At 38.8% G+C, this 17,831-nt stretch overlaps 1 protein-coding gene across 3 annotated transcripts in view; it reads left to right on the plus strand.

The window, feature by feature from the left end:
* IPO9 (importin 9) overlaps positions 1 to 17,831 on the plus strand; it is a 37,878-nt gene that overhangs the window by 14,387 nt on the left and 5,660 nt on the right. For all 3 annotated transcript variants that reach the window (XM_012655941.1, XM_012655942.1, XM_012655943.1), the window contains exons 5-16: positions 2,113 to 2,201; positions 3,413 to 3,499; positions 4,244 to 4,363; positions 4,473 to 4,573; positions 4,782 to 4,840; positions 5,424 to 5,575; positions 6,301 to 6,399; positions 7,294 to 7,400; positions 7,911 to 8,050; positions 10,901 to 11,060; positions 15,268 to 15,494; positions 17,481 to 17,629. In XM_012655941.1, the coding sequence (XP_012511395.1) occupies positions 2,113 to 2,201; positions 3,413 to 3,499; positions 4,244 to 4,363; positions 4,473 to 4,573; positions 4,782 to 4,840; positions 5,424 to 5,575; positions 6,301 to 6,399; positions 7,294 to 7,400; positions 7,911 to 8,050; positions 10,901 to 11,060; positions 15,268 to 15,494; positions 17,481 to 17,629 (1,490 nt within the window). The remainder of the gene's footprint in view (positions 1 to 2,112; positions 2,202 to 3,412; positions 3,500 to 4,243; positions 4,364 to 4,472; positions 4,574 to 4,781; positions 4,841 to 5,423; positions 5,576 to 6,300; positions 6,400 to 7,293; positions 7,401 to 7,910; positions 8,051 to 10,900; positions 11,061 to 15,267; positions 15,495 to 17,480; positions 17,630 to 17,831) is intronic.

Consider the following 17,831-nt stretch of genomic DNA (forward strand, 5'->3'; position numbering starts at 1 on the left):
TTTTTGAGACAGAGTCTTGCTCCATCGCCCTGGGTAGAGTGCAGTGGCGTCATAGCTCACAACAACCTCAAACTCCTGGACTCAGGTGATCCTCCTGCCTCAGCCTCCAGAGTAGCTGGGACTATAGGTGCTCACAACCACGCCCAGCTAATTTTTCTATTTTCTGTAGAGATGGGGTCTCGTTTTTGCTCAGGCTTGTCTTGAACTCCTGAGCTCAAGCAATTCTCCCACCTCGGCCTCCCAGAGTGCTAGGATTACAGGCATGAGCCACCGTGCCCGGCCTCGTAGGATTCTTTATTTTACAACATCATTGTGCCAGGATATCAATTAACAGATGTATTTTCTATTAAGGAAAGGACGCGTATTCCTTCCCAGTCTTCCAACACAAAGTTCAGCTTCTTTTTGACAAACCTGGAGAAAAAAGGTGGTTGTACATTTATCCTGATCAGGATGTTGAAGAACCCTCATTGTGTTTGACTGAGGAAATTACTGTTCAATGACATCACTTTTCTGCCAGCCAGAGGGAAAGAACTGTTGGGGAAATTTGTATCCTTTTGTAATGAATTCACCAGACATGGAGTGGATAGCAGCCAGCCTCCATTCCTAAATAGCTGCTGTGAATATTTTCAAACGAGGGCAAACCGTGCTCTGACGACAGAAACTCAGGCATGCATGAAGACAGCAGGATGTTGCTATATGGACAGGAACCCATTAGGAGAATGAGAATGATTCTCTTCTGGTTTTTTTAACATACTGTACCATTCTGACTTTAGTGAGGCTTCCCATTAAACTTATCTATTCATAAAAGAGAATTAACTAAGGCTCATGGTGTGGAGGAAATGCAAACATAGCAGCTAAATATGAAAATATTTGGTCTACAAGATACAGTTTTTTCTTCCATCTCAAAGAAGTTGGAACATTCAGGTGTTGCTGGTGTTCCAAACTTTTTCTGACTTGCTGAATGACCTCAGAAAACTTCTTTTGGACTTAAACCTGTAAAGTGTTAGTAAATTGAGACTACTAGGGATGATTATAGGAGAGCAAAAAAATGCATCTAAGCACCTTATTATTATAATTAAATTATACTACATTCATCATAAAACTTGTTATCATTAATATACCATCTATCATATTTGTTTGGACTAATTCCCTGGATTTCTAAATAAAATAGAACACTCACTCACTGTTCAAAGCTCAGAATTTATTCTTTAGGAGGAAACTACAGCTAGTAAAGAAAACTTGGTCTTGAGTATTTGATCTTCATTTGACTTGTGGGGATTGATATTGCCCAAAATTAACCTTGAAAATGCCAGCTTGTATTTCTAGCTGTATAACCTCCTGGAAAATGTCCCAAATGATTAGCTCCATATTTATAGTGATAATGTGGGAAAGCATCAGATAAAGTGAACAGTTATTAGAACTCAAGGGCTTGTATGCTACTGCTTAGTAGCATGAAATCCACTGTCCTTTATGTCATCTTGGTCAGTGCCTTGTGTGTGGTATGTTTGATTATTTTTTTTTTAAGTGAAGGGAAAGATATGACCCATATTTCCCTCACCTTCTTCAAATTCATTGAACTGTGTATAAGTTGCTTTTTGCCATGTTCATGTAGGAAATCCCTTTCTATTCCAATTAGCAGCAGCCTCTGACTTTTGGGTCAATAAATATCATCCACTGAGAAGAGTAACATATACAGAATGAAGTTGAAGCCTAGTAAGTCTGTACGTATTTTATTATGTGCATCAAAACAATTGCAAGGGAAAATAACTGAAAACAGAACCAAAGGTAAGAGACCTCAAATTGTATTTGAATGTTGACAGATGGGCACAAACTAAATTAATACAGAATTTTTCAAAGTTTACCTCGTAAGAACTTTTATGCGGTTCTATTACAGATTTTCTATCTCCATATTATTCTCTTCTCTCTTCTAACAAATAATCAGTAACTCTCGCCACTTTTCCTTCCCCAAGGTGAGACTCCCAGGCCAACGTCTTTACCTGTATACAGTTCGTTTGGGAACTACCACTGAGAAGCAGTTTGGGAAATTTCACACTTAATATCTTTATAAAGCCGTGTTGTTATTTCTTAACAGTACCACTTTTTTCTTTGTAGAATTCACTCGAGAAGTGACAGACACACAGATGCCACTCGTTGCTCCTGTCATTCTCCCAGAGATGTATAAGATCTTCACCATGGCTGAGGTATGAAATCTCAGCTCCAAGATTACAGTGAATAGGGCTGTTCAGGTTCTGGTCAGCCTCCACCTGTCAGGTGGGAGATTCTGGGGTTTGCTACTGATCCCCATACCTAAGACTAAAACTGACAAGGATCTGGACATGAATCTGAGTTAACCTTAGACTTTTCATTCATAACTACAAGGGCAAGCCTTTGATTAAAGAGTGAAATAGCTGAAATATGTCTTCATATATCTCATACCTTCTGGCATCCTGTGACCCCTAAGTACCTAGTGCCTTCATGCTACCTGTAGCCTCTCATTGAGTCATCCCACCTCAGCTTACCTACCTCACCTAATTTTTTTTTTTTTTTTGAGACAAAGTCTCGCTTTGTCGCCGGGGCTAGAGTACCGTGGCGTCAGCCTAGCTCACAGCAACCTCAAACTCCTGGGCTCAAGCGATTCTCCTGCCTCAGCCTCTCAAGTAGCTGGGACTGCAGGCACATGCCACGACGCCCAGCTAATTTTTCTATTTTTAGTAGAGATGGGGTCTTGCTCTTGCTCAGGCTGGTCTTGAACTCCTGAGCTCAAGAGATCCTCCCACCTCGGCCTCCCAGAGTAGGATTACAGGTGTGAGCCACCATGCCTGGCCAACCTCACCTAAGTAATTGGAAGTAATCTATCACTGCATTGCACATAATAGACCCTTAATATAGTGTATTTGGTTAATGTGTATATGAATGGTGACTCATTCACAGTAAGATGTGAATACCTGATGGATAATGTTTTAACCTCCCTATTCCCCTTTGCCCCCAACCAGTGGTCTGCATTTTAAAAGAAATACATTGGCGGTGTTGGGATTGCAAGTACTACCCAGCCTGATATTTTTAATCAAATCAGCCCACAGAGCCATATATATAAGGCTAATTGCAATAAGTTCTAACATTTTGATCCTGCTGCCTTCCATTCTCTGAATTATAAAAGTCTGTCTCCTGGACATAAATGGATTACATTTCTCATCTCTCCCATCCAAGTACTAACCAGGCCCGACCCTGCTTAGCTTCCGAGATCAGACGAGATCAGGCACGTTCAGGGTGGTATGGCTGTAGACCATTTCTCATCTCTCTAGGGGATCCAATCTTGTGTGAGGATTGATTAGTCATAATTTTACTTCTAATCACAAATACACTCATACATGCACACTCCAATCTCATGGCTATGCTATAATCTTTTTCCCAGGTGTATGGTATTCGAACCCGTTCCCGAGCTGTGGAGATTTTTACCACTTGTGCCCATATGATCTGTAACATGGAGGAGCTGGAAAAGGTAAGTGAGTTTTGGGGGCAATAACAGACTTCACCTTTATTCTTTTTTTTTTTTTTTTTGAGACAGAGTCTCGCTTTGTTGCCTGGGCTAGAGTGAGTGCCGTGGCGTCAGCCTAGCTCACAGCAACCTCAAACTCCTGGGCTCCAGCAATCCTTCTGCCTCAGCCTCCCGAGTAGCTGGGACTACAGGCACATGCCACAACGCCCAGCTAATTTTTCTATTTTTGAGTAGAGACGGGGTCTCGCTCTTGCTCAGGCTGGTCTCGAACTCCTGACCTTGAACGATCCACCCGCCTCGGCCTCCCAGAGTGCTAGGATTACAGGCGTGAGCCACCGCGCCTGGCCTGTCTTTATTAATGTCTTCTGTTGTAGGCAAAACAGTGACTTATTTCGTGATATTAGCACCAAGAAAGCACACTAACCGGTATTCTAGATAGATTTAACTTTTTGATTAAATTTTTAATTTGTAGATAGCTTAATTTCCTTTTGTTTGAGTCTCATTTCATCAAACACCTTATCCTGTATCCTTTTCATACTAGTCATCACCCAGAACTCTCCTACTCTTTTATGGCCCTCTCATGTGAAACAAAGCTGGCTAAAAAACTGATCCCTGTGATTCAGAAGCAGTTTTGAAAAGTTGGTCTTATATAATAGCTTTAGATGCCTCAAATCTCAGTGTTTGCTGTGTGCGTTGAAGCCATGGATTAGATGTTTGTCCAGCATTGACCTTAGTTTCTGTTATCAGGGTGCAGCCAAAGTCCTGATCTTTCCCGTGGTGCAGCAGTTCACAGAGGCCTTTGTTCAGGCACTCCAGATACCGGATGGCCCCACATCTGACAGTGGGTTTAAGATGGAGGTCTTAAAGGTAACCATTTACTGCCAATGAGATATTTAGAGTTTGAGGGGGTGATCCGAAATCATTGATTTCTTCTGGTATCCCTGTAACTCCGCGTGTTTTTCTCTTAACCTCTTAGGCAGTGACAGCCCTAGTGAAGAACTTCCCAAAGCACATGGTGTCCTCCATGCAGCAGATTCTGCCTATTGTTTGGAACACGCTGACTGAAAGTGCAGCTTTATATCCTTTCCTGAAAGCTCACGGGACGTGCTACCACCTGTAGTTGGGAATCTAGCGCTGGGTCTCGCATTCATGTGATTCTACTTTTTTAAACAGGTTTTTTTTTCTTTTTTTAATTGTCTAGTCCTAGTATTGGAATATATAATATTCCCTTGTAGAATAGATGTAAAGCAGACTCCAAATTCTGTTTCTTTACTCTTCATCATACTTATGTGAGGACAGAAGTAAATTACACAGAGGAAGTGGAAGATCCTGTGGACTCTGACGGTATGTGGTTCATCTGACCTTTACAGAAATACCAGTTAGTGGGAAAAGGGGTCTGGGAAAGGAAAAAGAAAAAAAAATAGTAACTTAAGAGGCTTCACGCTCTTACGTGAGTTTTCTAATTAAGTTTCTTTTCAATGTATCAGATGTGAGGAAATGAGAATTGACAATCTGTAATCCGTTCCTCATAGACATTTGTGTAAATCTCATAAATCATAGAACTTCTGAGCTGGAAGATACCTTAAAGGCCATTTAATCCAGCCTACCTCTGGCATTTTGTCTACTTTAATTTTGGGGTCCCAGATAACACTTTCATTTCTCTTTTACTATTTTTAAGTATTTCAGATGTACTGGAAAATATATTCGGTATTTCTAATTCTTTTACTTGAAAAACCAAAGAGTATTTAATATTCTCAAAGTTCCTTTCTTTGATTCCTCAGCCCTCTCTACCAATTCCTTGGGAATAATTATTAATAAGTACTTTAAATATTCAATAATTTATAAAAATAATGTACTTCATTTCCAGCATACATGCTTTCCTTTTGTTTTCTTGTCTTTAATTTCTTCTCTTGTGTATTTCCTGTAGGTGAAGTACTGGGCTTTGAAAATCTCGTCTTTAGCATTTTTGAATTTGTCCATGCTCTACTAGAAAATAGCAAATTCAAAAGCACTGTTAAGAAAGCCTTGCCTGAATTGATTTACTATATTATCTTGTACATGCAAATCACTGAGGAGCAGGTAAATAATATTTGGGAGATAGTTATCAGCTTGTATTTGGAAAGTGCAATTTGATGTATGTGAACCCTTGGTCAAGTGAACACTTTATTTCTAAAAATAGACACTAGGAGAATAACTTCTTTTGAAGTTCTAGGAAAGCTGGGACATTATATTATTGCCAAATCCCTGGGTGTTGGAGTTTTATCACCTCCTATATTAGGTAATTAGACTTTCAGAACACTTTTTCCATTAGGAAAATCTCTGTAGGATCACTAACCAAAGACCCTGGTATTTAGGAGAATTTATTTCTTCCCTATAAATAGTGAAATGTAGATCAGATCATTAGCCTCGTTGGTGGGTCATTAAAAGCAGCAAAGAACATTCAGGAATAAGATAATGCCTCTCATATAAAACAGCACAAGAATTGACATAATTTTCACAGAAAATATCCCATCAGACCTAATATATTCAGAAAATTGATCTATCAAAGAGTAACAGCTGGTTGACAGCAGAGAGCTGGTAATCTGCCAAAATCTAAAACGAAGTCTGTTAGAGAGCAATAGCCATTGCTACCTACCTTGGTAAAGGATTTGTTTCTTTATATCAAAAAGAGAAGACTTTTGGGGCTAGAGTTTTGTTCAGGATAAAAGGTTAAAGTCTTCCTATTTCTGTTGATGAAAAGAGGGAACATATGAATCAGATAGGCAGCCTCACAAAGCAAAGACCTGACTTGGTCATCTTTTCAGATTAAAGTATGGACAGCCAACCCCCAACAGTTTGTAGAAGATGAAGATGATGATACTTTCTCCTATACTGTTAGAATTGCAGCTCAAGACCTGTTGCTGGTAAGAGGGGTTACCTTGATAATTAAACCAGATAATCCTAGTCAGTCACTTGAGCATTTTCTTTCTAGACATCTAACCCCAAGGTGAGTAGCATTGCTGGGTGGCTTAATCTAAAACTTTTGGGGATGCAAGAGAGCCTCTCAAATGAAGTTGGAGATGCAGAAATTTCAAAATCATTGCTACAGGTTCTGACTTACAAGTAAATATTAGCTATAAGAGTTGTGTGGAGGATAAAGTGTTCCAATGGATAAGTGTAATTGAATCAGGAACATTTCAGTTTAATCCACTCTTTAGTAAGAATCTATAGCACAAATATGGGTTGGCAAACTTAAAATAGATTGCTGAGAGATGAACATCTAACACCAGCTTCTGTTTTCCTTTGCTATTCTGACTAAAGCATAGAGTTGTCTCCAGGCTAAAATATTATGAAGTTGTTGTCACTTGCTTCCTGTTGGGTTTGTTCTCATTGTTGCTGAATCACTTCTCATTATCATTTAATATTTCTAAGGACCTATGAAAGATTACAGTAGATTTCAAGTAGTAGATTAGCTTTATTTTTCTATGATCGGGCTCTAAGAATAAATATTTGGTCCATTGTCATCCAAAGCTGAATCTATCATTGCTCACATATACTCTGCTGAATACAGCCAAAGAGAGCAAACTGGTTAACCTTACAGTGCCCAGGCACTGCAGAAATATAGATATTACTCTAATTTCGTTAGAGTACCTAAACTAATGGTTTAACATTTTTAATACACCTAATCAGAGTTTAGCATGTGTATCTGAAAGAGTTAGAACCATTCACTTCTAACTATCCTGACTAAAGCAGTTTGCAATTAAAATGCATTCAATGTGCACAAATAGATTTATTAACTTTTCTCCCCTCTTCCATAGGCTGTGGCCACAGATTTCCAGAATGAGAGTGCAGCAGCCCTGGCTGCAGCAGCCACTCGGCATTTACAAGAAGCTGAGCAAACCAAAAACAGTGGCACTGAGCACTGGTAAGAGGGAACAGCAGGGCTTAACTTAGGGACATGTTTTGGACATCACATCTGAGGCAAACAAATCCTTGCTTTGAATCATCTGTTCTAAAGCAATTCTTCCCAATCTTAAAATAATTGATTAAGATGCTTTTGTTTTACCCCTTTTTAAAAAGCTTGAAAGGAAGGACTTGTGTTTTTCATAGAAAAATCTGTTTTTTGGTTTTTAGGGGTAGAGATGGGGTCTCACTATGTTGCCTAGGCTGGTCTCAAACTCCTGGCCTCAAGCAATCCTCTTGCCTCAGCCTCCCAAAGTTCTGGGATTACAGGCATTAGCCACTATGCCTGGCCAAAAAATCTACTATTAAATTTCACTCTCTTTTCAGCTATAGGTTTAAATTGGAAGGGCAGGTAAATAGCCCCTTTGGGACAGATTGTGTGGGAATGCTCTTTTCTGAATCTTCTTCCCTCAAATACTTATCTTTTTTGGCAATACAGTTTGTTTTACTAGGCCGTGGTATCTTTTCGCAGGTGGAAGATCCATGAGGCATGCATGCTTGCCCTAGGCTCAGTGAAGGCCATCATCACTGACAGTGTGAAAAATGGCAGGATTCATTTTGACATGCATGGGTTCCTAACCAATGTCATCCTTGCAGACCTCAACCTCTCAGGTATGTTTCAGCATATGCCAGGATTCTGGAAGTTCTTTAGAGTAGACCTGTCATTTATGTTGTTCACTTAGACAGGTATGGCAGGTATTCTTGTGTCCTTTGGGTGAAAATTCTTTGTACCCTAGAGCTTGAACTTACCTGAACCTCTAAAACAGCCCAGAGACCTTGACTCAAGCTTTACCTACTATAAGACTAGTTCATAATTCTTCCATGATGTTCATGTTTCCCCCAAATCAGCATTCCCATTCATGGTTGTTTTTGGCATTTGATTAGAATGCAAATCTGCTTGCTGTACCTTGAGAATTCTGTCTTGAGTTCTGTTCTCATTTATAAGTCCAGAGTGTTCTCAGTCATTCTGTGTTAGTCTCATTCTTCCTATTTGTTTCCTGTAATTTTTCTCAAACTTTATTTTTGGCCAATATTTAAGTGATTTAAGTATTTCATTCTCATATTTGTATTAGCTGCTTGCCTTAAAAAGAAGAAAGTGGCCTTTACTATTACACTGATTTCTCTAGCAATGCAGAGCAGCAACTAAGACTCATTGCTGTCTCTACGTGACATTTTCTGCTGCTTGCCTCTGCTTATGCCATGCCTGTTCTCATCCTTAAAGCCAGATCCCCATTCCAAAATACTGTCTTTGTTTCCTTTCTCAGTACTTAAATCATGGGACATTTGGTATTATTTGTTCCATTCTCAGTCCATTCACTTGCCTCTCCTTCATAGGATAGCCCTGGGAGTAGCTTACGTCACTCGAAAACATTCTGCTCTGTGACTCTAAATAGGTAATCTGTTATAGTTATCTCCATCACCTCCATTCTCTAAATCACAAAATTAAAATGGTTGTATATCCAGAGCTCAGATCCATTGTTTAATTCTGCACTTATCATATGCTGCATTGTATCATAGTTGGTGAATATGTTTCCTTTCTCCTACTAGAATGTAAGTTCTCCGAGAGTAGAAATCATGTCTAATACATCTTTGTATCCTATAATGCCTTGCATATAGTAGGCATTCCGTAGTTACATGTTGAATGAAAGTATTGGGATTTCTGAAACCTGTCAACATATTAATATTTCTTATAGAGTTTGCAGTAGCAAAGAATCTTCAAAAATTTTGGAGAGTTTAGAATATTTACTATTAAGACTAGAAAAAGACTCAGTATATATTATTTATTAATCCTGCCTATAGCTAAAAGCTTTTCTTTTTTTTTTTTTTTGTGCTAAAAGCTTTTCTACATCAACCATTCTCAAAATTTTTGGTCTCAGGACCTCTTTGCACTCTTAAAAATTACCAACAATCCCAAAAATACTTTTATGTAGGTTTAATTTATCAATATTTAACATACTAAAAATTAAAACTGAGAAATTTTTAAAATACAAGAAATGCAAATATGCATTTCTTTTGATGTCAGAGCCATGATGTCACATATCATAGAACGTCTGGAAAACACTGTACTCTTGGGAAAGAATGAGAGTGAAAAAGACCTAATGTCTTAGTATTACTATGAAAATAGTTTTAATTTTAGGGACTCCCAGGAATCTTTGGACCATACTTTGAGAACTGCTGCTCTACATTGTATAAAGTTACAAACAATCCCTGACTTCTGATGATTCAACTTACAATTTTTCAATTTTGCAATGGTGTAAAAGCGATATACATTTAATAGAAACCATACCTCTAATACCCATACAACCATTCTGTTTTCACTTCCAGTGCAGTATTTAATAAATTACATGAAATAATCAACACTTTATTATAAAATAGGCTTTGTGATAGAGGATTTTGCCCATATGCAGGCTAACGTAAGTGTTCTGAGCATGTTTAAGGTAGGCTAGGCTAAGCAATGATGTTCAGTAGGTTAAGTGTATTAAATGCATTTTGGCTTACAATATTTTCAACTTATGGTGGGTTTATCAGGATGTAACCCCATCATAAGGTAAGGAGCATCTGTATTGTGTAATTATTTAACTGGCACAGTTTGTTAGGTTCTGTTCAGTGGTGTCCATCAACTGCATGTTCGTGGTATGAATAACTAAGTTAAGCCCTATGACAGGCTGAGTAAGGATAGTCTCTCCCCAGCAGTTTATAGTAGGCAGGGGGTAGTAATCCTTACACTGCTGGCTGAATGTCAAACAATATATGACATGTAAGAAAGCTAAGGACGTAGGATTATAGTGGCGCAGAGACAGTTAAGATTACTTCAGCCCAAGAGATCAGTCAGGTAATGCAAGGAGAGGTGAATATGTTGGCTTGTACGAACAAGGCCCAGAGCTAGCAAAGTAGATGTAAGTTGCTGAGGAGGGATATGTGCTTCAGTTTAGAAACCATAAAAGGAAATCACAGGTAGTGCTAGAGTCACTGATGTTAGGGAGCTGTGAATACCATGTTGACTCTTTATTCGGTGCTCTTTATTTGGTGGACTATGGAGTTTATTGACAGATTTTAAATAGAAGAATGGCGCGATCAGAGCTGTAATTTATAATGTTCTAACAGTGGTCCAAAAGTAGAAAGAAACTGGCAGTGGAGAAAGCATTTAGAAGACTAACTAGTAGTGCAAGTAAGGAGTAATGAGAGCTGGAGGTGGGAACTGGGCTGGTAAAGTCTTTTTAGTCTAAGAATATTCAAGATCTGCTTAGTGAAATAGTGGAAAGTGAAACTGGGAAATTGATTGTGTACCACAGGGCACACATTTGCTTTTATCTTACAAGGTCATGATTTTTCTCTCAGATAAGTTGTATGTTATGTAGCATCTAGTTACCTGTGAAAAGGTGAGGAACGGTGGTGGTTGGGAGAAAGTGCAAGTAACAGGAACTTTCTCTGTCCAGCCCTAATTGCTCTGTCTTTCCCCAGTGTCTCCTTTCCTCCTGGGTCGGGCACTTTGGGCTGCCAGTCGGTTCACTGTTGCTATGTCCCCTGAACTGATCCAGCAGTTCCTACAGGCAACAGTGAGTGGTCTTCATGAGACACAACCCCCATCAGTTCGAATTTCTGCTGTGAGAGCCATCTGGGGGTAAGTATGCTCCCCTGGAGTGATAAGAATTATTTTAAGAGAGATCCCAAACCAAAGTTGTTTGGTGTATTATGTTGCTTGGAAATTCCTGCTGAAAATCTCCTTCAGGGTGAATGTTGGAAGGACAGGGAAAGAAACTGTACTAGAGACATGGCTTTTACACGTCCAGAAGATACCCTGTTGCCTTTTGCTCCTCATTCCCTTTAAATTCACTCCAGCTCTGAAATCATCTAGTTCAACTCCCTTTCTTTCACAGGTGAAGAACCTGAGGCTTCGCGAGATAAATAACTTGCATGGAGTTGCACAATTGACGAATACGTAGGATTTTATTGGTTGATAGTGTCTGTACTAGAAACCAGATTTGAGATAATGTGGCCTAGAAACACTGCTTTTTATCCCCCACTTTTATCTCTCTTTTTCACAAGCTAGTGTACTAGTGGATCAATAGTCACCGGACCAGAGGGAGCATTGTTGTTTTAAGGAGTATTTTAAGGTCCAAACTTAAGCATCTCAATCAAATCCTAAAAACTACTAACACCAAGTTCTTTTCTACTTATATTTTGAGGCAGAGAGGTACCTTCTGAGTTGCTGTGTCTTTATATATGTCTTTAGAAAGCACTGAGGAACTGCCTGTTCTATCTGCATTTACTAATTAAATGCTTAATCTTATAACCATGAACAGAGGCTCATCTTTTTTTTGCTGTGATCTAGGTGAAGCAGAAAATGTCTCTAAAATAATTAAAAGTACCATCTTCTTAAGAGATAAACTAAGTGTAGCTTTTCAGAAAGCTCTGAGGCCGCTCAAAATGTCTAAGAAAAGAGAGCCCTAACCTAGTTAATGCGTGAATTTTATTTTAAGGGCTTTTCTGGGTACAGGCCAGTGGTCACTGCCTGTACAGCTTCTGACCTTTGTGAAACTTGATGTCATTTATATGCATTATTATGTATCTTTTTTTCCCAAAAAAGTGTAGGCTCTTTGGAAGCATTAATTATTTCTTGAGGTGTAAAAAAGGAATGTGCCCTGTGACGAGTGTCAGTGTAAGATTAAAAGCATTCTCCAACTGAATGAGGACAAAACTGTTAAAACCTACATGTATCTCACTTGAAACTGCACATTAATGACCCTGGGGTAGAACCAGGGTAATAAATTAAAAAACAGATTATGAATGTGTGGTTGATAGAGCTTTGTCCCCTTTGTGCTGTGATTTTTCAGAAATGTTTGAGATTGCAAGCTGTGAGAGGAGTTTGGTATGAATGTGAAAGTACTTTGGGTAAAACGAACCCGTTATTTTCCAGGGTGTTTAGATGGGCAGCAGGACCTGTCAGGCACACTTGTCTGTATCGATTCTCTATGGGGGCATTAGAGTATAGAGAACTTTTATTCCCCGTTATATATTTAAAATGTCTGTTTACAGCAAGTTTATATTTTATAATCAGAAAAATGTGAAGAAAACTTTTATTTTTAATAATTAATGTTCAGGTCTCTTGGACTGCATGGGCAGTGATGTACTGATTTTCTTGAAAGGTGTTACAGATCCCTCTGAAGGGTGACAAAAGCTATGGATGTGCACACTGGAGAAATAGACACATGTACATGTTTACAACATTTCATAGACAGTGTCGAACATCAGGTCCCTTGAAATTCTGTGTGTGGATCCCAGGTCAGAAACTACCCTGTGAAGAGATCCCAGCTGTCTTTTCTTGACAGCCAAGATTCTCCATTCGGTCATTTCCTGTTTAGTTTTCTAGCCAATTGCAATCTGGTTTATGTCCTTATCACATTACTAGAACTGTTCTTTCTAACGTCACTAGCAACCTTTTAATGGTCAACAAAACAACCTTGCGTTTTCTTTTTTCTTTCGCTCCAGTTTTAATTTGTTCCTCCATGTCATAGTTTATGTATCATTGCAAACTGCATTAAATAATTTCTGAAACAAGATATTGATTAGCATATAATTATACTTGTGTTACATTTCTCAAGTCATTTATGCCAGACTTTCTCCTGAGCTCCAAATTAATATATCCACTGCAAACTATCCATACTAGGATGGATATCTTATAAGTACCTGAAAATTAACACATTGACTGCTGAGCTTACTATTTACTGCCTCTAAGCCTGCCCTACCTGTATTCCCTGTTTTAATAAAGCTAGAAATCTGGTACCTGTAGATCTTGAACCTAAAAATAGAGATCTTTTATTCCCTATTTTAATAAAAGTGGAGATCCCAGATATTTGCTCTTTAGATCTTAGTTCCGTAGCCTCTCATCTCTTCCTCCCTCTCTTCCACTGCTACTACCATAGATTGTGTTCTTAACTTCTCTTGCCTGAATTACCACAGCAGCTTCCTAATTAATCTGTCTCTAGCCTCACACTACTGCGATTCATATTATTTGAACTGTCAAGTCGATCTCTAAAATAGAAAACTGCTGTATTATTGATCCTCTAGTTAAAACCTTAATGGCTCCCAGTTGTGTTCTTCAAACCCTGAGATACAGGCACTTCCGAAGAAAGCCATATTATGTCAGGTGGTACATGAAGCCGCATGTTATATATAGTATCTAATGGGGTGTTAATTTTCTTTGAAGACTTTGGAGTAGGGTAAGGAGGAGATTAAGTGTTAGGAATAATTTGTTAAAAAGCTAAGGAAACACTGGCTTCCAAAATAAAGTCCAAACCATCTTAGCAGGGCATACAAGATCCAGCATGATCTGGTTAGATGATGCAATCTCTGTGATCTACCAGACTGTGCAGTTTCAAATTCATTAGAGGGACAAAGTAAATATCAGCCCTTAGAATGGAAACAGTGTGGAGGGTGGAGACAGCTGAGTGCTTGTGCTGGTAGAGGGATGGATCCAAAACCTAGTCTAAGGAATTGAGAGCTGACCAAAGCCAGATGCCAAGTAAGCTTTTCAGAAGAAGTTAGGTCAGAGCAAGGTGGTATTGAAAATCAAGACATTATGGACCACAAATCAAAAAGTCTATAGATAAACCTGAGAACAAAGCCCACAGTTTTACTGGTTATTGTGGACCTTTGTCAGCTGACACAATTAATACGGTTACAGGACACTTAAGACAGTTAAGAAAAACCATTTACTGAGTACTTGCTAAGGGCCTTGTTTCAGTACTTTTAACTTCATACGTAAATGGTGATTTTATTGCCTTTGAACTTACTGCCTTTTTTTTTTTTGAGACAGAGTCTCGCTCTGTTGCCCGGGCTAGAGTGAGTGCCGTGGCGTCAGCCTCGCTCACAGCAACCTCAAACTCCTGGGCTCGAGCGATCCTCCTGCCTCAGCCTTCCAGGTAGCTGGGACTACAGGCATGCACCACCATGCCCAGCTAATTTTTTCTATTTTTAGTTGTTTGGCCAATTTCTTTCTATTTTTAGTAGAGATGGGGTCTCGCTCTTGCTCAGGCTGGTCTCGAACTCCTAAGCTCAAACAATCCGCCTGCCTCGGCCTCCCAGAGTGCTAGGATTACAGGCGTGAGCCACCGCACCTGGCCGAACTTACTGCCTTTTTAAAGATAAACAAAAGTAAAGACTTAGACAATATATTTCTAACAATTGTATCTCCTTAGACATAAGCACTCAGCACTCAGTAAGTATTTTTTGATTGAATAAGAGGCAAATACAGTAGAACTATGTAAAGAGAATTTTAAACCCTACAGATAGTACACCAATTTTATAAGTATGCATAGAATGTTTATATAAACTGATCTCATTTTAGGATGCAAAAAGACTCAAGAAAAAAAGTATAAAATTTTTATAACATGGAGGTTAAAAAGCAGTCTCCTATTAAATAACAGTTGTGTTGAAAAAGATATTAACACTATTTCTATTTAGAAAATAATGCTAATATATCTCAAAATCTTAGAAATGTGACTTAAAGCAGTTGTCTTAGGAGTCACAAGGCAATTAACTTAATACCTTGAAAATTTGGATGCAATAATATAGCTAGGATTTGCCAAACAGGGAAAGGTATGAAATTTTAAAGAAAATAGCAAAAATCAAAGCAGAAATAAATTAGAGAATGTAGAAATGGTGGTGCTGATATCCTCTGCCACAGAAATATGTAAAGACATACCTAACTTCAGAATTAGCTTCATAAAGCTACACATATAAATGCTGTAACATGTGAGAGTGATTGGAAAAACCAGGAATTGAAGCATTTGCTTTTGAATAATTCTTACTTACTTACCTCTCTCTAGTTACTGTGACCAACTGAAAGTCTCAGAGAGTACCCACGTGCTCCAGCCCTTTCTCCCCAGTATCCTCGATGGCTTAATTCACCTAGCAGCCCAGTTCAGCTCAGAAGTCCTCAACCTCGTGATGGAGACTCTATGCATCGTTTGTACAGTAGACCCAGAATTCACAGCAAACATGGAAAGCAAAATCTGCCCCTTCACCATCGCCATTTTCCTCAAGTACAGTAACGGTATGCCGCCAGGGAGGATGTGTTACAAGGGACAACAAAGAAAAGGTGGTAGCTGGTGAATTTAGATGAAAGTTTCCCTCGGCCTGATGGTCTTGGCATCATAAGCAAAGTATGCAGTTTTCCATTAGCAAAGAATAGAGTCGTGCTGTAAAAATAGCAGCGTTAGAAAGTAAGGTACCTATCCTGTAACATTTGCTCTCTAATAAGAACTGGGGAGAAAAAGCTAGTAAATAAAGGGCTAATAAGCAAAATGCATAATTCAGAATTTTGATGGTACAGTAGGAAATTTTACGATTAGAAGAAAAACTTCCTAAAAGAAGAGGCATGGGACTATAATTCAGAAAAAGAGATACTGAAGAAGGATACATGCGAAGGTTTCTTAGCAAAGGTGATCATCAGATGTTTTATATAGCAGCAAAAATTTGGAACTAATAAAAAGAGATTAGTTAATTATAGCCATAAAATAAATTGCTATATAGCCATTGAAAATCAGGCTTCAAAGGAGTATTTAAAACCATGGGAAAGTGCTTGCATAATAAAAGAGAAAAGACTGTTTTCAAAAAAAGGTCCATAGAATATGATCCCAAGTTTTAGGTTTTGTTTTAGAAAAGGATGTTCATATAAAATGTATGTAGAAAAAATACCAGAAAAAAAATACATCAAAATATTAAGGGTAGTTATCTCCAGGTGGTAGAATTACAAGTGATTTTTTTTTATTACTTTTCTGCATTTTAAGTTTTACTGTAGTGAATGTATTTATTAATACCTTATTACTAGAAAAATATTAAGGATATTTGTCTCTAAGGCGAGAACTCCAATATTGAAGCTCAGAAAGATAAATAAGGGTAACGATTATGTATATAACATGATATCACACTAAACATGTTATTTGATTTGCTTTTTCACTGAAAAATGTATCCTAGAGAGCTTCCCACATTGCATTCTTGGATATATCTCATTCTTTTCAGGTATTACATGGTATTCCATAAAATGGCTATATCATAATTTATTTACCCATTCTGTTTAATGAACATCCAAGGTTTTTCTTTTTTTTTTCCTTTAAAAACAAGGTCTCCTTATGTTGCCCAGCTAGAGTGCAGTGGCCATTAACAGGCACGATCATAGTGCTCTGCAGTTTTGAACTGGGCTCAAGGGATCCTCCCACCTCAGCCTCCCAATAGCTAGGACTACAGGCATAGGCCACCATGCCTGGCTACTGATTTTTTTCTATTACAAATGATGCTGCAAGTGTCACAGCTCTTTTAGAATTTGTCTAGCAGGTTTTCCTGTCCTCACTGGAAGACCCCCCCCCCTGCAAAAAAAAGTGATGCTGCAGTGTTTTTTTTTTAACATATAATTTAGTGCATACTGCATCTATTTTGCATACTAGATAGAGGAGGGCATTTTTATTATATAGGTAAAGTAGATTGATCTAAAGTTCCATTTCTTCATAAGGCTCTGCTTTTTGGAAGTTTTACCTTTTTCCCCAGAAATGGCTATGGGAGTTCTTCTTGTCTATCATGGCTACCCCATGGGAAATACGTGTGATTTCTCCATGACACATGAGAATCTGGGGCAGTCGGTGTTTTGGCAGTGTTTGCAACTTCCATGTCTTCTTAACAAAGTTAGGTTGGGCTTTATTTTTTTTTTTAAGCATGTTGTGTCATAATTAATTCAGGTTTCACAAGAATGCAAGAATCAAGACTTTAAAGATTTACTCCAGAAAAAGCCAAATTTTGTTCTAGGAGTAGCTGTTAATAACTAGTCCCTGCCTTAATGAAACCATATATACTGTACCTCTTGAAGATTTAGCATCTCTCCTGTTCTTTCAGGTTATTCATGTGGCCCCACTAGGTCCCAGGTATGTGATATATAATCGTTGCAGAAGTGTTAACTTAGATTAGGGCCAAACAACAGGTATCATTAAGCCAGAAGCAGATACAGACCGTTGGGTGGGGGGATTCTGTGTTGCCTTATCCACTGCAGATCCTGTGGTTGCCTCTCTGGCTCAAGACATCTTCAAGGAGCTGTCCCAGATAGAAGCCTGTCAGGGCCCAATGCAAATGAGGCTGATTCCCACCCTGGTCAGCATAATGCAGGCCCCAGCAGACAAGATCCCTGCAGGACTCTGTGCAGTAAGTGGCTACAAGGCCTGTGTGTGTGTGTGTGTGTGTGTGTGTGTGTGTGTGTGTGTGTGAGAGAGAGAGAGAGAGAGAGAGAGAGAGAGAGAGAGGGAGAGAGATCTGCAAGTGCCACCCACAGATCCCACCTAACTGACAAGAACCCAATAACATTAGAAATTCATGGGGTGATTCTGCTGGGCCACTCTGCCCACAG

Source organism: Propithecus coquereli, unplaced genomic scaffold (assembly GCF_000956105.1).
Source record: "Propithecus coquereli isolate 6110/MARCELLA unplaced genomic scaffold, Pcoq_1.0 Scaffold491, whole genome shotgun sequence".
NCBI classification, from domain to species: Eukaryota; Metazoa; Chordata; class Mammalia; order Primates; family Indriidae; genus Propithecus; species Propithecus coquereli.